We start from the raw sequence: 25251 nt of genomic DNA on the forward strand, positions 1-25251 counted from the left end.
GCCCAGTGCATCATGGGGACAGGGCAGACTAAACTACCAAGCCAATTCTTCCCCAGAAAGGAGGCAAGCTACCGGGGACCGGTTTCTGGCATTTCAGCCGTCTTCGGCCCGGCTTGCTTGAATCCTGATGGTGCAGTGAGAAAGGGACTCATGTCTGAGTATACCCTGCCACACCTATAGTGGCCAAAAACGATTCAGAATCATTTTTGTCCACCATAAGCGTGGAAGGGTATACTCAGATGTGAGTCCCTAGCTCATTGCACCATCAGGATTCAAGCAAGCCGGGCCGAAGACGGCTGAAATGCCAGAAACCGGTCCCCGGTAGCTTGTTTCCTTCCCAGTATAAGAATTGGCTTGGTAGTTTGGTCTGGCCTGTTCCCATGATGCACTGGGCCAGGGTCAGACTAATTTGCATATAGCCAAGTTCTGAGCTGGGATGGTGCAGTGAGCTAAAAAACGGTGATGGATCAAGCCCTGATCTTTGGACTGGGTAAGAGTGGTCTGCTTAATTCAGACACCCTGTGCATCACCACCCCCTTTTCTGAATCATTTTTGTCCACCATAAGCGTGGAAGGGTATACTCAGATATGAGTCCCTAGCTCATTGCACCATCAGGATTCAAGCAAGCCGGGCCGAAGACGGCTGAAATGCCAGAAACCAGTCCCCGGTAGCTTGTTTCCTTCCCAGTATAAGAATTGGCTTGGTAGTTTGGTCTGGCCTGTTCCCATGATGCACTGGGCCAGGGTCAGACTAATTTGCATATAGCCAAGTTCTGAGCTGGGATGGTGCAGTGAGCTAAAAAACGGTGATGGATCAACCCCTGATCTTTGGACTGGGTAAGAGTGGTCTGCTTAATTCAGACACTCTGTTCATCACCACCCCCTTTTCTGAACCATTACAGACCAGCATGGACTGTTGACCAGCCCTGACACCATTACAGACCAACATGCGCTCCTCTCCAGCCCTGACACCATTACAGACCAGCTTGTACTCTTGTCCTTGCCGTGACACTGTTGCAGACCAGCATGCACTCCTGTCCAGCCCTGACACCATTACAGACCAGCTTGTACTCTTGTCCTTGCCGTGACACCGTTGCAGACCAGCATGCACTCCTGTCCAGCCCTGACACCATTACAGACCAGCATGCGCTCTTGACCAGCCCTGATGCCATTACAGACCAGCATGCGCTCCTGTCCAGCCCTGACACCATTACAGACCAGCTTGTACTCTTGTCCTTGCCGTGACACCCTTGCAGACCAGCATGCACTCCTGTCCAGCCCTGACACCATTACAGACCAGCATGCGCTCCTGTCCAGCCCTGACACCATTACAGACCAGCATGTACTCTTGTCCTTACCATGACACCGTTGCAGACCAGCATGCGCTCCTGTCCAGCCCTGACACCATTACAGACCAGCATGTACTCTTGTCCTTGCCGTGACACCGTTACAGACCAGCATGCGCTCTTGACCAGCCCTGACACCATTACAGATCAGCATGTACTCTTGTACTTGCCGTGACACCGTTACAGACCAGCATGCGCTCTTGACCAGCCCTGACACCATTACAGATCAGCATGTACTCTTGTCCTTGCCGTGACACCGTTACAGACCAGCATGCGCTCTTGACCAGCCCTGACACCGTTACAGTCCAGCATGCACTCCTGTCCAGCCATGACACCATTACAGACCAGCATGTACTCTTGTCCTTGCCGTGACACCGTTACAGTCCAGCATGCGCTCTTGACCAGCCCTGACACCATTACAGACCAGCATGTACTCTTGTCCTTGCCGTGACACCGTTACAGACCAGCATGCGCTCTCGACCAGCCCTGACACCATTACAGACCAGCATGTACTCTTGTCCTTGCCGTGACACCGTTACAGACCAGCATGCGCTCTTGACCAGCCCTGACACCGTTACAGTCCAGCATGCACTCCTGTCCAGCCATGACACCATTACAGACCAGCATGTACTCTTGTCCTTGCCGTGACACCGTTACAGTCCAGCATGCGCTCTCGACCAGCCCTGACACCATTACAGACCAGCATGTACTCTTGTCCTTGCCGTGACACCGTTACAGTCCAGCATGCGCTCTTGACCAGCCCTGACACCATTACAGACCAGCATGTACTCTTGTCCTTGCCGTGACACCGTTACAGTCCAGCATGCGCTCTCGACCAGCCCTGACACCACTACATTCTGAGAGACTTGCTTTTGATAGCCAACACTTGTGCACACCGATGGGCTCGACGCAAGCACCTAACTCCCCTTCCCAACCGTAAATCGAGAGCAAAATGAAACTCACAGTCCATAAATAATGCATGTATAGACAGACCTAGTGCCCTCAGTCCATGCCCGAGGCTGTTACAAGATGAAAGAAGCTCTCCACATCCTGCATAGATGCAGAGTTTCACAGTCAGCACAACACTCCTACAGCACGAGGGATGCTCAGACTAGTCCTTACATGACCCTAGCTAGCCATATCGTGTGAGCGCCCTTTGCAAGAGAAACAATGCTGGCATTCCCAAACTCAAGGCTATAATATACTCACACACACGTTTGACACTTATGAAAGTGCAGACACACACACATCAACCAACATAACCTCATGCATCGTATTTTACTTTCTTTTTTTATAAAGTCAGATATAATCTACAACATCTCTCCTCTTGGAGAAGCTATTGCAACTAAAATATAGATCACACATTGCATCAGCCATAATTCCCACATCACTTCGTGGTGTGGATTTATGCCCATGGCATGCATGCTACACAAACGTGTGTCCAAGCATCTACATAGTGTGGGGAGCGCGTGGGGTGGATATGTGTGCACCACTTGCATGTGGCCTCAAGATGCTTTCAGTTTTGTGATAGATTCACATGACAGATGCTCATGACATGGATTCATGTCTGTGGCAGGCAGATGGCTTTGATATGAGTTATATTATACGTTTTATTTGTATCTCTGCATGTGTGAGACTGAGATATGTGCCTCCTATGGCATATAAGTGGCTTGGATGCATGTGGCACGAATTCATTTCTATTGCATACACATGATGTGAATATTCGTGTGATAGATTTGTAGAATTGGAATCCACATGCATTGAATTCAGGCAGTCTGGATACACAACTTTGATACCTGTCTGTGGCATACACATAGCGTAGATTCATTTTTATGTTTTTTAGGCGTCTACTTAAACATTGATTTGGAATTCTGTTTGTGGTATGCAGACATTTGTGGAACAGGCACACGTTTACGTTTGTGTGGTGGATACAGAGTCATGCACAAGGGATCAGAGCTCTGGCGTGCACACGTACTCCTACTCACTTCATCCACATGGACTCCTGTTTGTTATGCAAGCGGTCTTGATTCATGAGCACAGCATGCACACAGCCTTGACTCATTTATGCATGCACATGGATGTCTGTGGTGTGCATGTTGATTCACATCTGTGGCAAAAATGTCTATTCATTACAGAGCATTCGAGGAAATTCATACACATTACATTCAACTGAAACATATCCGTGACACTCCTATGGTGTTGCGTCAATTAAAAAGGAAGTGTACTCCTACACAAGGCGAGTACGAATAGTGATGTCCAGTGCACCTATGTGCCATCATATATGTGGGAGTCACATGAGTTTACATCGATGGCTTGTGAATGAGTTCATCCCTGTACCATGAAGAAACAAGTTACTTACCTGTAACTTAGTTCTCCAGTATTGGTAACTTTCATAGATTCCCATTGCTTGTATCATAGATTCCCATTGCTTGTATTATTCCGACGACGGGGAATGATACAAGCAATGGGAATCTATGAAAGTTCCAATACTGGAGTAATGTTGATTTTTGTCCTTGGCATGTCTATGTATTTGCACGGGGCATTTCGGTGGATTCATTCACATGGCATGTATGTGAAATCAAGTGGGCAGCACCTCTGTGCTGTCATGTCCTTGGCAAGGAGCTTACTGATAAACATGATACATACGTGGAATGATGTACGTGACACCCAAGGGTAATAATGTACTTGGCGCGCCCATGAATTCAAGTCCATGGCCTACACAGAGTGCTTGTAAGCCAGATACAGCTGGGCACCACATGCCACCAGTCATATACTCTCTACCCTTGCCCCAAGCTCTCCTCCAACCACCTCTACTTGAGTTCTACTAACAGTGGGTTCCTCTCGTCTTCCTTTTCCTTCCACAGGCTGGACAATTTGTTAAACGTGGCTTACGGCGTCAAGAGGTAAATACCACCCCGGCCCACCTAGACGCTTTTTACGGACTAGAATTTAACAGTTTGGTAAACCCGTAATCCCAACAGCTATCTGAACACTGCTTCATAATCTGTTTTGACTCAGATGCGCGCACACACACTCCCCAGACCGAAACACTGGAGAGGGGGCTGGTTGTTGAGGTGTTCCCTGTTTTCTGGCACCTTTCACACTATCCTTGCTAACCAGTACCCATTAACACACAGCACCAGTTAGTTTGGGGCAAAAGAGCATGGAAGATGGGGCTCATAGCAGCCTTGTCCATGATGATGAAGCAAAGCACTTTAATGGGGTGAATGGAATGAGTTAGAATTAAGATGGGGGGTTAAAAAGACACAGTCCGCTCCAGAAGGAATTCATACTTTCCTGTTGGCCTATGGCCCATTGCTGTTTTGTAATACCAAGCGGTGCTGCAGGTCATAGCTGAAGTTCACTGGTAGAGCTGGGTGCGGGTCCTACCACTAACATAGCAGGAATTGCTGTGGACCAGGCTTGAGGTACCTATGAGAGCATTGATGGAGCAGAAGCACCTGGTGCAGAGCTGTTCTGATGGCTCCTGGTGGTGGAGCGCAGTATGGCTCCTGGTGGTGGAGCGCTGTATGGCTTCTGGTGGTGGAGCGGTTTATGGCTGGTAGTAGTGGAGCTGTTTATGGCTGCTAGTGGTGGAGCTGTTTATGGCTGCTAGTGGTGGAGCTGTGTAAGGCTTCTAGTGATGGAGCATGAAAGGGGTGCTGCAGCTCAGGATCAAAGTGAATTAGCTGAGCTGGGCATTGGTCTCAGTTCTGGAAGAAGATGGGTCTGTAGGCAAAGAATGAGGTGTGGGTCCTACTTCTGGAGCTGCAGGTCAGGATTGAAGTAAATCTGCTGAGTTGTGAGTGGGTGCCAGGTCTAGACTAGTACAAGGCGCCTCAGGTCAGGATTGAGGTCCATTGGCAGGGCAATGTGGGCCTTACTCTGTTAGTCCGGCGGGCCCACAGATCAGGAGTGAAGTGCACTGGCACACCTGTGTGTGACTTCTGTTACTGCAACCGCAATTTGGCAGGGGGTGAAGATCAATAGACAGAAGGAACCTTAGCTGAGCTATGTGGGGGGATTGAGATGTTTGGTGAGATCAGGGTGCTGTTTTTAGGTGACACTTTCTGTCCTGAACTTCAATCACCTCCCACCACACCCCCTACTTCTGTAAATTACAATCTGACTAGTTCACATTCGATACACACTTCACTAAACATCCTCTAAAGGGCTGGTGGGATTACTGGTTCGTGTTGTTAAATTGTAGTCCTTCTCCTTCGTTTTCCCCCATCTTCCACTCTCTCTTTAATTTATTTTCCTTTGACCCACTTAAGGAGCATTTTCTCTCAGTTGGGTCATTTTTTTTCAAATCTATTCTGGGATGATCGGATCCCAAGTGCAGGTCTTTCTGTGCCTTCATTACGTCTGCGCTTCTTTTCTAGTTTTAAGGTGTTGTCTCCTTACTTTGGGTTGCTTTTGTCTTGCTTTGGTGTTTGTCTCCCAGTGCCTCCTCCTTGTGTCACGGTGAAGGAGCTCATGATCGTCCCTCTCCCACCATCTGTAACCCCCAACCTTGTCTGTGGTGATTTCTAAATCTACATGTGGGTTGCAGGAGGTTCTAGGCCACTGCCTCCTTTATTTTGTGTGTCTGTGAGCGCAAATGAACAATAAATACCAGTTTACGGCCTTATTTAAGAGTACCCTGAAAAAACGTCGAATTATTTCTCCTCCTCAGAATGACTGTTACTGGGGATCCTGATATTTCCAGGGGCGCAGAATTAACAGCAATTTAAGCTTTTGTTGAATAACACATGGACATTCAGCATTTACCCGTGTCTTTCACACGGAGACATTGAAAGCCTTCAGCAGCCAAAATCCCGGTGTGAAAATCAAAATCTTGGAATTCCAATGGGCCCTGTAACTGCCATTACCAGGCCCATCAGAAATTACAGGCCACTCGTAATTACAGCCTAGGAAGGACAGGAATGCTGACTGCTTATCATTGGGATGAAGTCCTAGATATATATGTGCACCCACTTTCCCATGTAGTGCCTCTTCACATGATGGAAAAAAAATAGAAAGGCTAAATGAGGGTAGGGGTAGTGGAAGAGCCTCAGAAAAACATCAAAAATGATTGGCAAAAAAAAAAACCTAACAAAATTAAGGAAATAAGGGGCATATGTAGGTAGCCGTTTGCGATTCGCAAACGCCGAAATTCGGCGACTTTTGGCGTTTGCGAATCGCAAACAGAGTTTTGATATGATGTGCCACTTAGCAAAATAAGGAATCGCAAAAATTATGATTCCTTATTTTGCTTATAGCATTTAAGGAATCACAATTTTGCGATTCCTTAAATGCTATGTAGGCGTGCTTTAAAAATTGCGATTTTTGCATAAGGAATCACAAAATACCACCTACTTCAAGTAGATGGTATTTTGCGATTTCCTTCAAAAAGGTGCCATGTGGCGCACAGACATGCCCTTAGGGCATGTATGTGCGCCACATGTACTTACAGGCAAATTTCAGGGGTGCAACAGGTGTCCTTTGGACACCCTGGCACCCTTGGAATTGCGATTCTTAAATTGCGATTTTCACACTGAAAATCGCAATCTGAGAATGTATCCCCATTCATTCCTATGTGCCTTTTGGCCCATAGGAATGAATGGGACACTCATTCCTTAATTGCGATTAGCAATTTGCGAATCGCAAATAAAGAATGTTAGAGATTCGCAAAAAAATTGCGAATTTTTACCTACATTTCATTTTGCTATTCTCAAATAGCGATTTCTTAAAAATCGCTATTTGGGAATCGCAAAATGGAAATTACTCAATAGAATTGTGAGGGTGATGATTTAATTGTGGGGTGATGATGAAATTGTGGGATGGTGACGATTCATAGCACAGGTGATGAAAACTGTGAGCCTGATGACATAAAATTGATGGTGTATTTGTGGGACTGGTGAGACACCTGTGAGACTGGTGTAAAAAAAAAAAAAAAACCTGAACCTCCCGACAGAAAATCAAATGAATCAAAGGTTTAGCAAATCACCAGTCATCTTATGACAAATTGAGCAATTATAATGAGGTGCCCTCCTAGCCAGGTTCTTTTCCCCACTCCTACCCGTGTGCTTGCCCAGGATTTCACTTACATTAAATCTTCGCCAGTGGTGGTTCAATTGGTCACTCCAGGCAGAGTTTGGCCTTCACCTTGTGCGCTCCAAAATGCAGTGACTGTCACAGGAACCTGTGGGATAATGGCAGCAGGTGTTAGAATGCATTTTTGAAGAGAGATCTCCATAGTGGTGGGACGAATGTCAGCGGGGAACCATTAGTCATCAAGCTCTCGTACCAAACTCGAACATTTCACCGAAATGGGGCAACTACAAGTCAAAAGCAAAAAGCCAAAAGTATATCCCCACTAGGACTGGCCGAGTACTGCAAATATAGTTCTTTTTTTAAGATGGCAACATAGAATGTAGGGTCTAGGCCTGCTTGATTCTCCCCCACTGCAATGGTTAGCTAGGGGTTTCAGTGGCCCTGCTGCACTTTCCATATTTACGCACCTCATCCAACCCTTAGTGCCCTGACTGAGTCCCATATAAAACAGCCTAAACTTAAGATCATCCCTTCATCAGTCTGCTTCCTACACTTGTACCCATTAATTTTGAATCTAGCTCTGCTCATTTTGTCGATCACCTTTGCTTCTTTAACAGACGCATGCAAAAATCAGAGGAGTAGAACAGCGGTATTGAGGAGGCTCATTAGCAATGACTAGCAAATAGATATTTATACAATGATAACTATTTACTGGTAGAGTACAGAATGAATGTATAACTTTATCAATGGGAGTATACCACTGATTGACGGTGGGTGCTAAAGAATCAAGCAAGGATCACAAGCGGTCTAGCGATGACAACAAAGATGAAGATATGGGGCTAATACTGAGGAAGACTTGTCCATGCAGAGCAAGCACAGAGGGTAGACTTTTGGTTTTAAATAGTTCTGAAGTATAGGAGAACACTTGAGCCCAATCTCTACTCCGGCCCGGGCATATTGCAATGACATACTCCATCCGCTCCCTCAAAACCAGTGTCTGATTCAAGTTGAGGTAGCCCATTCCCACTACCCCAGTGATTTCACAGGGTGTAGTAGAGTCTACAGATAGAACTGAAATGCGGATCATTCGTGTTGGATAAATGAATACTTCCTGATTCAAGAGGGAAGACCGAATGGTATCTTTGATTTCTAGCCCTGTCCTGAGGTTTTCGGACTAGCTATTTTTCAATATTTCTAAGTCTTTCGGGATTATGGTAAGTGGTTTGTATTTCCGAGCAACTGTCCCGACACAAAATAAAGTCTTGATTGCTGTAAAGGCTCCACAATGAAGAACATAGGCAAAAATGAGAGACCACAACAGCAGATCTTTGAAGAGAGCTTGTGACGGGAAACCATACAACCAACGGGATCCTGTTTGAATCAGCCAATATTTGGATTAAAGATCCATCCCTTACTTCACCTCTACCCATGACAACGAGGTGTCCGCTAGCTGTCACACAGCCATGCCACAGATTAAGCCCTAAGCCCTCATGGTGAATCAGAATTCTCTAGCAGTCACACACCACTACCAGAGACACCACCCTGTGACCACCATGATGCAGTTGTGTCACCAAGCAGGGGCCTAGTAGGACCGCAGATGTAGCCAGGTGCCATCCAGGGTGCAGCCGTGTCACTTAGCAGTTCCACAGCGGTATTACAGATGCACCCCGGTTGCTCCCACCAAGCCCGTCACAGTGAAGTCACACAGCATCAAGGCTATTCAGCCCTGTTGCCCCATGATGAAGCAGTGATCCCTAGCAGCTGATACAGGTCTGTGTCACAGTCCGTGTCATCCAGCAGCCACACAGCAATATTGACGATGCGACCAGATGCTCTCATAATGCTGTGGATTTACCTCCCTGTCATAAAGCTGTGCCACAGATTCCTGCCTTTCCATTTTTAAATGCAATACCTACACATTTTTAAATACATTTTCTCTACATTGCAGTTTCTGTGTAGACTATCTTCCATCACTAAATAAGCCACGTGGCAGCTTGTTGCTTCAGATCGAAGCCTTGTTGAGCTTGTTTCAGTTTTGTGTAACATTTCTAAAGCCAGTGTTGCCTGGAGGTTTTATACACCTTACATCTTCTTTTCACCTTTCGCGGATTTAGAGCAGACTTGTCAGTCACAAAATGATAATAGCGATTCCCCCACCATGGATGCTGAACCTTGACCTCCTGCTAGTCGTGACCCTGCGGTGTTTGAGCAGTGCCTTAGCTAAGCCGTTTTACAGAGTAGTCACCCCTGTTGTCTAGCTGTTTGTGATCACTGGTGGCTGGTCTGCAGGGACCTGTGTTCATCTGCTCATTCTTCCATCTTGTGCATCCTTACCGTGTAGCCCAGGCTCCTGGCCTCAGCTGATTACTATTGCAGGGTATGGTTCTGTCTCTGTTTGCAGCAGTTCTTGCGTTTCTGTCTTCTTCTTAATTCATGACTTCTGTTCATCGTCTGGTGGTGCCCAGTTTCTGTCACGTGTTTCATATCTTCCTCATCGTGCTATCGGGATTACATAATCAGAGCACTACATCACTTCCCTCCATTCCATCCCAAAATTTAAGGAACACAAGAACACGTTCTTGTTTATACTCACCAAGAAGAAAAAGGTTTTGCCTTCGTTATAATGAGCTGCCTAGTGATCTGCCTGTTTTTCCCTACAAAGTTCTGCATTTTCGCTCCTTGCAGCCCGAACCTGTTGCAGTCTGAAACCTCTCCATGAGAAATGATTTCCTTCTTCAAGCCAAGCTAGTGCTCAAAATGTATGTTAGGCCTTCTAATGGTCTGGCACTGCGAAGTAGGACAGGAAAACATTGTTCCTTGCCTTTTTCAGAGCCAACTCTAATTTCAAATTGCTTTGAGGGCACCGCTTTGATGAGGTGGCATGTTAACATTTCTATTTTAAAATGTGTTTCGTCGACACTGCCGATATATACAGTGACTGAATAGAACATAGGGTGTGCAGAATTCCATATTTGGTAAAGCAGTGTTTCAGTGTACTGAAAACTACAGAGACTTTGCATCATGTAGCTCTGTAATCCCCCCCAGAAGTCAATCACATTCAACTAACGGTGCACTGCTTTGCCTCAAGTGTGAATAAATTCATCCCTGCCCTTGGGCCACTGATCTCTTCGGGAATTCATGCGGATGCTTCTCTTGGCGTCATTCCTGGTCTCATCTCAAAGTGTTGTAGGTGGCCCGTCAACTAGGCATTGGCCCTCCCAGTAACTGCTGTGCCTAACCTCTCATAGGCATCATTCAGGTCCAAGAAGTTGGACCCGTGCTAGTGCCGTAGCCTCGGATTGTAGCGGAACTGCCACATATTCCTCTCGAAACAGATCTCCATCCTGCTTACTCTCTTCTTCATATATCGGTAGAAAGGGTAACTGCCATTCTCCCTTTCCTATATCTGTCCTAGCTTATATCTAACAGTCTTGGTAAGTGCTTTGTTGAACAGCTACAAGTCTCCAAAACGTGGTAGCTTTCTTTAAAGAAATCCGATGCCCTAATGATCTAATAGCTGGAGAATCAAGAGTTAGATATGCTTGGATGCTATGGGCCTAGGCTTTTTTGGTGGATTCTTTTGAGCGGTTTATGATGAGGCAGCACTGCTATTGTCTGACAAAACTTTATATTGATCAAACCTTGCCAGGCCTATCTTGATAGTTGAGCGTATCATGGCTGGTTCTCAGCTGTGACCGGTCTTGCACACACACTTGGTGCTTTTCTTAGTTGCAACTCCAAGTCCTTTTTTCTGCTTCAATGATTGTGCTTAGTAGTTCTACTTCAACAAGGAGGTGCTTTTGCCTGGACGTCATCTGCTCAGATGTTTCTGGATGGAGGGTTGAGATACTCACATCTGACAGAGGATGCCTGAAGTCTTTGGAATGGGGGAGTGGCACACCAGACATGGGACAGCTCGAGATCTGTGGGCTTAGTGGGCTACACTCAACTGACACTGGAAAGCTTGAGATATCTGAACTGGGACCCACTTGAGATATTTGACACACATTTCACATCGGACATGGAACGGCTAGAAATCTGTGAATGAGACGGAAGAGATATCTGGACAGGTTGTGAATACCGTGCAATTTGAGGAATGAATGAGCTGCTCACACTGGCAATTTCAGATCTCTGGTTTGCTGCAACAATCGCTCAGCAGTAACACGGCCCCCTGGTATGGCAGAGAACTTCCTTTGATGTAGCTGCCAAGTGTTCCCCAGTCATGTATGACACCTTTAACCAGTCCTAGCTAGCCAATCAACAACACTTTGTATTCTAGGGCATAAATACTTCTATTGTGAAACTGGAAACTACCCATCCCAGCATGCAAAGTCTGTGTGTGTGTGTGTGTCCATGCGTGTGAAGTGTTGGGAACTACCAAGAAGTACTACAGCTGAAAAGCCAACCTCTCTTTACATTGTTAGCCATAATCCACTTCCGGACTCATGACAGGAACACAGAGTTAACCCAGGCAAACCTTAACACAGGATTCAGGCCCCTATTAATGTAAAGGTACTTTCAGAGGACTTTGTATAGGGAGGATACAATATCATAAGGTCACGCGTGTACACAGGTTGTAAATTGGTAGAATTGTATGAGGCTGGTTTTATTGGTATCCCCATAGTGCACAGTGCGTTAGAAGCACTCCGTATCTGAATATTGTCTGTGTCACAACAGACCCAACAAACCTAGCAAACACCAGCAATATGCAGGGCTCTGCTTGTAACAGTGGCCAGCAGCGGGGTACAAATATTGACATCTGGGATCAATAAGAGACTGTCAGTATCACAGGGGGTCACTGGTGAACTCCTTTAGAAACTAAGCACCTCCTGAGATGTTCGCTAGTACCGAAGATCTGTAATGTACTGGTACCAATACTTGAAAAGATTGAAAAAAGATCTGCCCTAAATAGCAATACTACTTGGGGCCACCACACGGTTTGAGACTAAGATAAACATTCCCTAAAATCACAAATTGCATTAGTGTGAGGAGTGGCCCGACTTTCACATCACTGTAACACTAAAAAGATAGCTTGCAAAATAGCCTAGTAAACAAAAATAACTATGGATGAAGACACTGCATTTCATAATGGGTAAACTATGACTCGGCGGCCAATAGGAATGAAAAACTATGGTATGAAATACCTTTGTCTTGGGCATAAAAGCGTTCCTTTCAAAGCTGATGTAGCGAGGGCTATTTTCTCAGCTAAAGAAGTGAAAATAAAACCTGCTCATAAAAGGCACATAGCACTCACTGGAAATTACAACTCCACCGATATAAAACAAATTATTGTCTGTTTCAAGGTACATTCACTGACAGTCCCACATAAGCACTCCCACTCCGCAAATGAATGACCATTGGGAAACAGAAGGAAAACAATACTGTGCTCATGAAGAAAAAAAAACACAGAAATAGAGGTGCTGTCTTTTGTATTGCCTTTATAGGAAATGAGTTTCTAAAGCATTTATTTTTAAGGAAACACAGATACACATTGGTTTCTCTGAACACACAACCATTCCTTTTCAACTGAGCACCAGAATTTAAAGGGACCGGAATCTTGACATGCAATCAAGTGATCCGGTTAATTAGTTATCCGACTATTTGCAAATGCTTACAGTTTATTAAGAAAATAGATGAAATATCATGGAGGGAGGGAACGATTCAGATGTGGGAGAGTGTAGTGTCTCAGGTATGGGGACTCCTAGTTTTTGTTTGATTTTCAAGTTTCCAAGTTGTTGAATTTCAGCATCACATCCAAAGTAGTCCTCTCTCCTTGATCACCAGGTTCTCGCCCATCACAATCGACAGCATGACCAGCCTGGCCGGTGTCAACCTGACGGGGGCATCCACAGCTGGCTGGTGTATCTTCGTCTACAACCTGTCACCCGAGGCCGACGAGAGCGTCCTGTGGCAGCTGTTTGGGCCCTTTGGTGCCGTCACCAACGTCAAGGTCATCCGCGACTTCACCACCAATAAGTGCAAAGGCTTTGGTTTCGTCACTATGACCAACTACGATGAGGCCGCCATGGCTATCGCTAGCCTGAATGGCTACCGGCTGGGCGACCGGGTCCTGCAGGTGTCATTCAAGACCAGTAAGCAGCACAAGGCATGAGAGAAAACTCGCAAGAGGGCGGGGGGAGGGCTAAAATGAAAGCCTGGTGGGGAGGGCTGAGAAACAAAGGAAAAACACGTGGACAGTCCCTTACTATTGTTTTTATTATTGCATAACTCACAGTTCCAGAAAATGTATGCATAAGGCCTGGCCAAAAAGGAGCAAAATGATCAATTAACATTGAAACACACCTTTTTTTTCTTTCTCTATGCCAGTGTTAAGGTAATGCTTTCCGAGAAATCTATTTATCTTTATGTACATGTGCCTATATTTATCATTCAGGCCAAACCTTTTCCTAAGGAGCAAATACGTTATATTCTGTGGCACAGAGAGCACCTGATATGAAAATCTGCCTCAGTGGGACCTCACAAAAGCTTTTTAAAAAGAGCTGTTGTGGTATTTTTCCACTTTACACAAAGAATATTTTCCCCTAGCTCCATTTTCAGCCTGGTTTATATGTGCAACATAGCACTTGGGGAGGTGGCGCGCCGAAGCCAACTAAGAAGCATTTTTAAGTGGGTACGTTGGAGCATCACAATTTCTTTTTGGCTCTAGTTCTCACAATGATGCAAAACATACAGACATTGTGGGGAGCTTTGTTGTTAACACATAAACAGGATTATATATTTATACATTAGAGTGGCAAAAATATATAAACATTTTGTAAACTATGAGACACTCGCTTTTCCAGGTTGAGGAGGGAAAAACAAATGAAATTCCCCGCCAACAATCTTCAAAATGTATTTTCTTTGGCCAGGTTGGCAACAGCCTATTGTTGAAGAAGTACAAGGACTTAAAATATGTAACTTTTCAAATTTAAAAACTAAGAGGATAAAGGAGGGATGGGCGGGTTCTACCTTTGAGATTCAGTGTGTAGAGCCCAACATGAGCAGATCATCTCTGTGGACCTCCACCTTAAGAGGATTTCTCAGGCTGATGAGAAAGTTATGCACGTTTTTTAAGAAAACACATGAAGGAAAGAGTGGGGGCGTCTTTCGTGCCTCTTCTTCTTAAAGGTGAACAAGTAGGAACTTAAATCGTCCTCAGCTATATTGTCTGTCTTTTTATATATAAGAATAGAGCTACACTCCTGGAAAACGGACTACCTTTTTTGGATTGTGGTCTTGAAAGGTGGTTAAAAATGTGCAATCGTAATATCCAAACTGAAAATAAAGATTTCTGTGTGTGGGGTAAGCACCAGTTGGCAATGAGAGCCCTGTTCCCCAGAAGTTCAGGATGGCAGTCCTAACTGGTTTGTGCCTCTGTCCAGTTTCAGCAATCAAAAACCAAAGGCCATACGAACCTAGCATGATGCTGTATGGGAGCTTGCCTACAAACCGGTCAGCTGGATAAAAAAACGTCAGGAGCAATAAAAAACAAATCACTGCAGAGGATAAGGGTTCAGTGAATCTGATTTGAAAAAGAAAAGATTATTTCAGTGAAGGAAAATGTATTCCGCAATAAGTCCTTCTCTATACAGAAGAGAGTAGCCAGAGACCCTCTGCTCACATTAATAATAATTTTTTTAAAAACATCATAGTCCATGTTCAGAAAGTGCCCAGCAAGCTAGCATGTGGGTTGGGGCTTAATTATAATGAATGCACTGCACAGAAGTGCACCCCTATCCCTTTTGCGTATGGAGTAACTGCAGTATGTATAAGGAATGGTGGAGGTAGGTGAATCCCCAGAGTTAAATTTATCTTTTATAATGTAAATATTGGGAGAAAATCTATTTCCATCATTCCGTGTTTGTTATACGTTTTTACGGTGCACAGAAATGCATGGAACCTACGCATTTGTACGATTTTTTTGCCTTGTACAAAACTTCAATCCACCATCCTAAACCATCAGACAATTCTTAACAAATTTGGAGAGCGCCTATTATGCTTACACAAGTAAGAACTCTTTGAACGTGTCAAGTAACTTTCAATGTCGCACAATAAGACCACAAAGGCACCAGGATCTATCAGATTATTGGTGAAATCTGACACACTAAGTGGTCTTTAAATCCAACCTCCTTAAAACACTATTCCAACCCACCAATATTATGGCTCTTGAGTAGGGGAACTACAAGAACGAGGCACCTGGGTGTAACAGCTTGGAATCAATTTCCAGCCAACAACAGCTCCAATAAGAATGATAGCACCGTACTGGTAAAAACAAAATGCCAAACTGGTCTTATTTTGGGCATACATACAAAGGCATCCATTTGCAGCGTCAATACTAAATCTTGTGAAGAAGGGAAACAGGACTCCATTGGCCTTGAGCTGACCGTTTGTGAATGTGCCAGTCTGCTCCTCGGAGAGTCTATTAGAAAACTATGGTGATAGGAGACTCCAGCGGCCAAAATCCCAGACTCCTCACTTTGTCTATCAGCAACATGCTCTGCTTCGTGCTGATTATATCACCTCTCGCATGCCAACTGTATGACAGACAAAATACTATACTTCATGGGTGGCAGCTTACACAATAACTAAGACGGGTGACATGTTACGCAGGCCAGTGGGTGTGCATGTCACCGCAAAAGGCCATCAGGGTAGTGTGTCCCAGTTGACACGCCATAAGATATATATGGTCTGCACAGCAACATTGGTGAGCATGTCACTATAGAACTCTAACCAAGATGCTTGACTAACTTAACTGCCAGAGCTGACATTGTCCATTGCCACCCAGAAGAGAAAGTTAACTATGGAATCAAAACCAAGAGGGCTGCCTTCAGGGACGGGCAGATAGTGTTTGTGGTCAGTGACATGATTTACCTTGCAACAAGGTGTCAGGAATTTTACTGCTGACATTTTGCAAACCTTGAGAAGACAGAGTGTTCAGGGGCTACAGCACTGCAGATGACAGTGAAATTACCACAGCTCTAGGGACTGGAGCAGCCATGTCTAAAATGGAAAATGCATACCCTGAACGAAACACACAGTCACATGGTAATGAGAGCAAATGTAACAGTATGCTGCCCAAGGCGCACAGATATACCAATAGAGGTCTCCAAAATAATATGTGGAGAGCAGATCTAGTGAAATCCATTTAAAATTATTCTACCCACATGCATGACAGCAACAGAGTGCTTAAAACCTACTATTGCACCCGCCTCCAAAAGGGTTTTCATATTGTAAGATTAAGAAAGGTGTAGAGATTGTTTTTACATGAGAATAAATGAGGCGACAAGCAGATTCCTCTTTAGATCTGCAATTCTTACTTTCGTACAACACAGAACTTTGCCAAAGAGGGTCTACTCTTTGATGTGAAATCAAAAAAAATTACAAAAAAAGAGCCTGAACAAAAAAATCTATTTTTATAAAAAAGGAAAATGACCTTGTTGAGAATTTTTACTCGATTCTTGAACTTGACAAAAAAATGTAGAAGAAAATATTCTGGCCGGATGAGTCACTTTGCAGTTGAAAAGATCAAAGGATGTTTTTTCCCCCCTCGTGTATGCATATTTTTAATTTGTCAAAAGTATTTTTAAGGATTATAACAAACTACTAACAAATTAAGGATACATCCGGGATCGTTTGTTCCAATCTCCCCGATTACTTTCTCCGGAATGTGTTTTTCCCCCCCAGATTTTTCTTTTTTACAAAACAAAATCAAAGTAACTTTTAGAATAATTGCATTTTTCTTTGGAGAGCAAAAAGATCAAAATATGTTTTCATATGGATCAATAGGTTTACTTATCAAACCCTAAAAATAAATCAAATTTTAACGACGGCAAATAAGAAAGGAAAGAGGACAAGAAAAAAATGACATTACAATATAGTTTCATTTGAAAAGTCAGTTGCAGGTGCTGGACGAGGCGGATCAGTTCCAAACGGAGACATGGACAGATGAAACCTGGTATGGAGATGCTTGCACTGATCTTCTATCAAATGGGCAAAACGATTTTGTTTTAATACCGACAAACGCAAAGTTTTTCAAACCATTTACTGCTTTACTTGTACGTTTCTGTGGAAATTATTTTTTTAATTACCCCAAAACGACAAAGGCAGAGGACTCAACATCTTCGTGTTTCCTAAGTTTACAAAACTGACAAAATGGAGAGGAGGGGAAATATGGGTCAGAAACAGAAAAGTTTTAAAAAAGAACTCAAAGGAAGGATCAATTCTACATTAAATCAAAAGTGCTGCCATTCTCAAAGAAGGACAACTGGGGTGTGTGCAATATTCCTTAAAGACCTGGGTAGGAAAGATAGCTCCATAGTATCTAAAAATGAAAAGCAATTCAGTTGGAAGAAAATAGGAATAAAAAAAAATACAAACTAAATTTAATAAGAATAAACAATAAACATGTAAACATTTTGTGAAATGGATAGAAGTGATAGGATATGCAGAGCAAATAAATGTAGGTTTACTTTTTGTTTAGCTCTAATGAGGATCGGAGAAAGGTTAAACCTACCTTTGTATATAAAGCAAACACTTTATTGAGGACACTGCTTTTACTTTTCAACTTGTTGACATCAAACGAAATTCCCATCCGCTAAAAACGTCCTATTTGCACACTGCAACAGCTGTGAATTAAGGGTGAACATGATAATTAATCATCATCTTGCGTCTAAAGCGCACGGTGGAGTGAAAAAACTTTCAGTAAAATTATGCTAATACCCCTTTAATAGCAATGTCCCCAAAAGCATTGTTTGTTATAACTTAATATCTGTTCCAATTGCTGAAGCACTTTTTATAAGATCTAGTTTTATACAAGATATTTTTATAAATCTTAAACCCTCATATACAAATGTGAGTCTTGCAAATCTCTTGGGAAAATACGTATTGAGAGATATTGGCCCAAATTTCAAACCCGCCTAACTTGGTGGTATACATGCAAGTGGGAAATTTAAATTCTGTGGCACAAGTTGACCATTGGCTTCAAGTGCAGTACCTAAAGGCGGACTATGGGGCCTATACTGTCACATTTTAGTCATGTTTCTGGAGCAAAATAAGGCAAACATAAAATTTATGGTGGATCATCCATTAATAAATTGAAGCAACAATTCTGGTTGATCTTAACTAAACTATTCTCCTATTCCTGGATTAGACGGCTTTGGGGCTGCTGAACATCCTGTAAATAAACAACACCCTTTTAACCACATGGATGCTGAAGGTGGTCTTCATCTCCAGTGCTGAAGGGAATGAAAACCAATGCAACATGACAAGCTCAGCTCGTCATGAGCATGGAAGGGGTTAAGTACAAGTGAGCCCAAAACCCCTCTACCCCCATATGTCTCCATTTTACAAGAGATCACATTGCAAAAAGGTGGTTCAGGACTAGAATCAGTACCTTTGAAACAATTAGACAAAATATAAAACAATAAGTGCAAATATTGGCCGACGTACACTGTGCACCTACTCCTTCTCAGGTACATCCCTCTGGTCTTTGTAGAATATGAAAACATGAACAAATAGCTGACTTTTGTCTCTTGATAAGCTGGGAGGCATGCATTCCTTGGGTGACTCATAGGCATGCACAGTGAAAAGATTTTTCACATCAAAAACTTTTTAATTGGAATAAAATTATGGATGTGGTCTAGCTCATGATTTGAGAGGGGCAGTGAAGTTATACTCGGGCAAGTGTTGTTGGAGTACCATTAAACCTTTGTACGACTGCATGCTCAACAACAGGCAAAAACCGCCATAGCTTATTCAAATTTCAGCACTTTGCTGAAATCAGGTTTGTGGTTTTATAATCTAAATCCAACAAATAAGTCTCACAGTTTCCAAGCTACACCAGCACTTGAAGATGCGTCTTCTTTCCTCTGCAGAGTAGCAATCCAACAGTTTCTCTAGCCCTTGGCTCCAAATCTGTTTTTCTTGGAACTGATCCGTCACAAAAAAAGAGTGCAGCACCATCCAGTAACATCTCGCTGTTCGACTCTGGCACTGCAGGGCCCTAGCATTTGCACCAAATTCAAAAATAGGAAATAACTTATATTAAAGAGAGTGAGCAAAGACCCTTCAGATAACGAACAAATACAAAGTCTCACTCTCACTGTTCAGCATCTACAACAGAAAATGAACCTACGAGATTTCTAAAAGTGCAGAATCCACTTTTCTTTGCTTTTATTAATTTTCTTTATCTTTCTTGTTAATGTTCTCCCTTTCCCCTGCCCATCCAGGGCGTTGTTCAGTGCTTATATTTATTACTGTAGGGCACCAAGCCTTTTGTAGCCCCAGTAGCCATGCTGTGGCAGCGCAACTGGGCATATTAAGTTATTCTTTGTAGCGAAAAGTCCGGTGCGGCCGCTTAGAAAACAAGTGGCGTTAATGTAACGCCCTCATTGGCGGCCGATCAGTGGGTGACCCCTCCCCCACCTGTGGAAGCAATTGTCAAGGAATCCTTGCTTTCTGAGAGCACCCAAATCACTAACAAAATCCTACACACAAACAAGTGGATACATATTCTATTGCCTCACAAAATTTCCTTAATAAGTTGGTTACAGAAAGCAACATTCAGAGATATTAAGGCTCTGTATACCACAGAGGAAAGGAAATCAGTGGAAATGTGACCTTTAACTTGATCAAATTGGAAATAATTTGGGCAAAAAATGATAATCGGACAGGGTTTTAGTGTGCACGCCACACAAAATCTCAACCATCAGGAGGCAAAACTGTACAATTGTACCGTAGCTTCAGATTGTGCAGGCTATAGAACCAGGTGAAGCAATACTTTGGGTTCCTAGGAAGCAAAAACAAATGAAAGACCTGCCAGGGACCCAGCATTGATGTCTAAAGGAGATATGGGAACTGAAGAATAAAATGGCGATTCCAAAAAACCATGGAAGGAGAAGTGTTCTCCCTTTTTGAGGACCCACGTCTGATTCTGAGGTATCCCTCCAAACTATTGGAAGATGATCCATACATACATGTGAATTTGAATTTCAATCCTGAAGGCTCAAAAAATGGGTTTCATAATTAGGCAACATTTACCAATAAAATAAGGAAAATATCATTCTTAATTCACCTAAATCATTCCAATACACAAATGCACCCGCTACACAGAGAGAGGGGTCTAATTTTTGCTATTTTATTTAAAAAGAAAAATGTTTTAAATGTCTTAGAAATTTGTTCCAGTTTTACTTGTTTATAATGATTTTAGAAGATTAGTTAGACTTACTTGAGTTGCAATGAATGTGTTCAAATTGTGTCTTGTGGAAAAACTGTAGGCGCTTCTGTGGCAAAAGACAAAAAACAGCCGCCTTCAATGCGTGTATATCTTTTTGCGAATTTTAGCTTCTTGTAGTTTTTTAACTTATTGTTAACTTAAATATTTATTACTGCCTTGTATAAGTACATATCTGTGTATATTTATGTTACCTCATCCTATCTGCAAGTTAAAAAAAATATTTTTTAATTTGCCAGGAAAGTGGTTATGACTAATTTATTGAAGTAAAAACAAGTTTAAAAATGAACAAAATGGTTTAAAAATGATAATGGAAAAAGCAAAAGAAAAGCTTGACGCTCTCCGAAAAAGGGCAAAGTGCACTGATTAGACCTCTGTAATAAAATGGTGTAGTTAAAACCTATATAGATTGTTCCTTTTGTGTCATATAGAGTTAATCAAACTTTGTCCCGTTGTTGCTTTTTTTTCAGTCGACCAGCTGGTATGAGTTACCCTATTTATGGACAGGTTCTGCTTAGAACTGCAACCTGCCCCACTCCACTTTGTCAATGGATTTTCCTCTGGTTCAAATGTATTCCAGTTCCCAACTTCACAGAATGCATGGATGCACTCAGCCCCACAAAAGCTTGTTTCACGTTCATGTGCTTTTCATATTCTTGATTTTGCAGACTTGGTAGGTATTGCCATTGTGGTGCGGATCTGTTTCTTTACCCTGCACACTGCTACTGAAGCAAATTGAAATGTTCAGAATAAAATGACACTCAAAGGCAGGCGCGGCTCAGCGCCAGCTGGTAGGATTGCTGCGCTTCAAAGTAGGGAAACATGAAGAATTTCGTCCCTGGTGTCAATGAGGAGCTTGGCATTATTGGTGTCCTTAAAACAACCACAGAAAGTAATTAAAGTTGCGGGGATAGCGTGACAGAACAGGTATGCAAAGAGCAGTGGGCTAAGGGCATGAGAGCCTTAAAAAAAAGAAACAGAGCAAATCTTCATTTGGCCCCACTGTAATGAAAATACATACAGTAGTGTGCTATATATTATTGCTGCTGAGTGCCTGACTCAAGAGAGACCCTCCATGAAAAGGCCCTAAATAGACTATTACTCTCTGCGGATCTGCATAGATTCCTATGCCAAGCTGACTCAGAATATAGTCACTTTGCACAGGTCCATAATGGGAAGCAGAGACGTTCTTGAGGATGATCCTGGTCCACAAGAACCAGAAGATGAAGCACTACTAGGGCAGAACATTTGACTTGACCTGCACTGTATAAATAAACAACATTTTTGTTGTCCTCCATTTTTAAAAGCAGAAACGTATTGTTGGGACTAAAATACTGCTCTATTGCTCAGTAAACGGGGGCGAAGGTGTAATGTGAAGTAGGATGCACACATTTGGGGTACAGTAAGGACACAGTTGAATGGACCAGTCCTACTTTCTGTGAGAGGCAGAGGGGAAACATGAGACTTTGACATTTCTTAAACAGTGGGAAACAGAACGGTATTGTTCAACCAGTGTCCTGGTGGCCTTTTTTCCAGTGCAAGTCACAGATAACAGACTTGCTGGATGATAGGGGGGTCACAATGTGGCCGCGTATAGAAAAAGCTGCACAAGGCGTGAGTGAGGGCTCAGAAATGGTGACATAGAATGGACCATCCCCAAAAATATTCCAGAGTAGAAAGGGGGAAAAAAGCTACCCCACTCACCACAACCCCACGTTCTGAAACGTGAATCGGTCGTATGCTACAGATTATTCTGGAATTTTAAAATAATTAAAAGATGTACAAGGAATTTTTGAAAAATAGAGTAGGTAAGTGTAATATTCCTATTTTACTTAGAAATTAAATTCCATAGCTCAACAAGTTAAATTTCCAGCTATTTATATTAAAAGATAGATCACCAACACCCAGACCTAAACAGAACATCGTTGGTGTAGATATTCAACTAAATAGTGACAAGCTTATAATTCCCAATGAAATTGCAATGGGCCATCTATGGTATGAGAATGTAAAGTAACGAGAAAACGGGTGCAGTGGTATATCTAAAGTCTTGTCCAGGTGCAGTAAATAATGGTGTCCTCGCTACCACTGGATTCCCTGAGTTTCCGATTGCAAATCTGTCCTCGTCTCCCACTGGCAAAAGTAGAGCAATTAAGATGTGTGTATGTGCCGATCCCACCCCTGCACACTCATTGTGTGTAAACAAGTTACTTCCACACTCCTTTTACAGAGTTTCTCTCCACCGATTACTCTAGTCGAATCCTTTAACAAACTAGAAGTTTGCTGTCAATTTTCACAAATATTGCGATTTTCTGGGTGTTGAACGAATACAATTCCATGACAACTCCAATTTCTGGGCAGGTGATTGCTTACCTACCCATTTGCACTGTTGGTTAGATTAGGCTAATGGCAACTTTAAGTGGGATGATCAAGTGGTTACTCTTTTCCACAAAAGGGTTACTGCTAAAAGGCCAAAGCAACATAAAAACCCTTTCACAGACTACTGTGCTAGTAAAGGAAGAGGACTATGATACACATGTTATCTGTAATGTTACCTTGAACAGTTTTCCGAGTCCAATCTCAACAGGAAGGAGAGGGGTGCACTGTGATTACATTTTGGAGGGGGTTTAGCTGCACATACAGGGCAAACAATGCATGGAGCAGGCTGTGCCCGCTCCATACATTTAAAAACTTTTATGGTACAGTGTATGGTTCCAACACCTGCCTGCAGCCATCAATGAAAGTTCAATCGGTGAGCCAACCATTGTTCGCTCTCCGATTGCACTTTCATTTTCTACAAAAATGCCACTTCTCACCCATTTAAAATGCAGGAGTATCATATCTAAAGTAGTCCAGATGCTTTTTGAGCTCAGGGATGAAGTGAAATTTCCAGATTTTGAGATGCACCAAAATATGGAATAAAAGAGATGATGGAATGATGGGAAGATTAGTCTCTTGAAGTGGTTTTATAGTTGAAACTTTTTGGAGTAAAAGAAAAACTCCTGATGGAGGGTCAGAAGCTGTCAAGACATCCCTTCGATGTCCCCGATCTTTCCCTTGTAAATGTGGAGTGGGGTATGGGAGAAAGATTGAGTGCCTGTACAAGGTTGCTTCAGATGCTTTTTTGGGACAGTTAAATCGTGGCTGGGAATGCGACGAAGATTCAGAGAAAATAATAACCTACAAAAAATGGTAAAGATGAAAAAAGAATGGAAAAAATAAAAAAAAACAGGAAAAAACAGAAACCACTTTGCGTTTTAGTTCTAGATTATTTATTACTGGGGTTACAAGTGTGGCAATTGTAAGACACTTTTTCATGGACTGTTTAATTTATTTGTACTTATCATACCAGAAAATAAAGTTCTGAATTTTATAGCGTGGCGAGTGTTTTGTGTGGTCACTGTGACTTTTTTTGTGTAACAAATTAGTTCTTGTAGACTGTTCTTTACAGGGCTTGTGAAGAACCATGTATCTGCAATGCAATGAAACGCTTCTCTCACACAGAGCAACTTGGCTTGACATTATGGAGTGCTCTTGTTCTAGTTAGAGGTTCTCATGACTATAGACTCCATGCTCACTGGACAGCAAACACTATGCTCCCTGGGTCTGAGAAAGGCTTTCTCGAGGTCTATTCTAGTAGTGGTGGACCGGAGGCTTGCAGACCGGCTATTGAAAGACTGAGCAAATAAGACTATTCTACAAGGGGTTAGAACTCTTAGCATCACAGTAAAACAGAGGAACCAACAGACAACACATCAACAAACAAGATATAAGCTTATAAGACACTAAGTTAAACACAAAAAAGCAGAAGTGGTGGCAATACAAGAAATTCGTAAAGGACATCATGGGATACACGGAGTCCCGTTGTTTTAGAGTAATAACCTAGCTTCTATTGCTGTTTCAAATGGCATGGATCTCAACAATAAATTAAGAGGGAACTATCAAATGACTACAAATTGGTGGTACTCTTTAAACTGGTTACTAAGGAATTCTGGTTGCTGCTAGGAAGGTCTGTAGAATTATCCGCTGGTCAGAGAGAAAGATGATTCTTCAGTATAAGCCTGGACTGCGGATTATCTAGTTCTTGAACCCTGATTGTAAAATGCTGGACTCATGCTACCTTGAGAACCTTTGGTCCTTTCGTTCCTAGGCGTTTTGGCTTGTACTAGCACAAACATCCCATTGAGGATAAACAATTTTATTGGAGGGACAATGCATCCCTGGCATTCTCCAAGCCATGCATCCTTGATATTCTAGAAGTCATGTGTCAGATCTTTGCCCCTTGGCCCTTTCGCTGAAGGACACAGGCATGAAAAGAGCGGGTTACGTTGCTACGGTGGACAACGAATACAGTAGATAATGCCCCGTAGAGGTCTATATCGAACTCTGAATGCGCTGACATTCGTTGACATAAACCCTGAAGCCAGAAGGTGCGCACACATGCTGCGGGAAAAAGTATTGCTGAAATCTGCCCTGTACTCTGTCCAGGAGATAGATACACTGGATCTCTTCTCAGACTCTCCTTCCCCCATCTGTTCGCCTCTAACTCACACTCCACATGTCCTCCTAACCACAGGTCCATGGAACCCTCCTGCTATCGTGGCATCTTGCATTATTACCATGGAAGGGGGTACCGCAG

At 43.0% G+C, this 25251-nt stretch overlaps 1 protein-coding gene and 1 long non-coding RNA gene across 11 annotated transcripts in view; one reads left to right on the plus strand and one right to left on the minus strand.

Moving 5' to 3' along the window:
• LOC147748497 (uncharacterized) overlaps window positions 1–18006 on the minus strand; it is a 272878-nt gene extending 254872 nt beyond the window's left edge. The window contains exons 1-2 of the long non-coding RNA XR_015309398.1: window positions 17898–18006; window positions 7438–7532 (exon numbers count right to left, since the gene is read on the minus strand). This is a non-coding gene — a long non-coding RNA (uncharacterized LOC147748497). The remainder of the gene's footprint in view (window positions 1–7437; window positions 7533–17897) is intronic.
• Window positions 1–23979, plus strand: part of ELAVL3 (ELAV like RNA binding protein 3) — a 136868-nt gene extending 112889 nt beyond the window's left edge. For 3 of the 10 annotated variants that reach the window (XM_086962680.1, XM_086962705.1, XM_086962688.1), the window contains exons 6-7: window positions 4210–4248; window positions 13148–17817. In XM_086962680.1, the coding sequence (XP_086818806.1) occupies window positions 4210–4248; window positions 13148–13496 (388 nt within the window). In that variant the 3' untranslated portion in view covers window positions 13497–17817. Of the gene's footprint in view, window positions 1–4209; window positions 4249–13147; window positions 17818–21085 lie in introns of those variants that run through there. The other 7 variants (XM_086962713.1, XM_086962720.1, XM_086962724.1 and 4 more) reach the window with 4 other exon arrangements.
• Window positions 23980–25251: the final 1272 nt, after the last annotated feature.

Source organism: Lissotriton vulgaris, chromosome 1_1 (assembly GCF_964263255.1).
Source record: "Lissotriton vulgaris chromosome 1_1, aLisVul1.2, whole genome shotgun sequence".
NCBI classification, from domain to species: Eukaryota; Metazoa; Chordata; class Amphibia; order Caudata; family Salamandridae; genus Lissotriton; species Lissotriton vulgaris.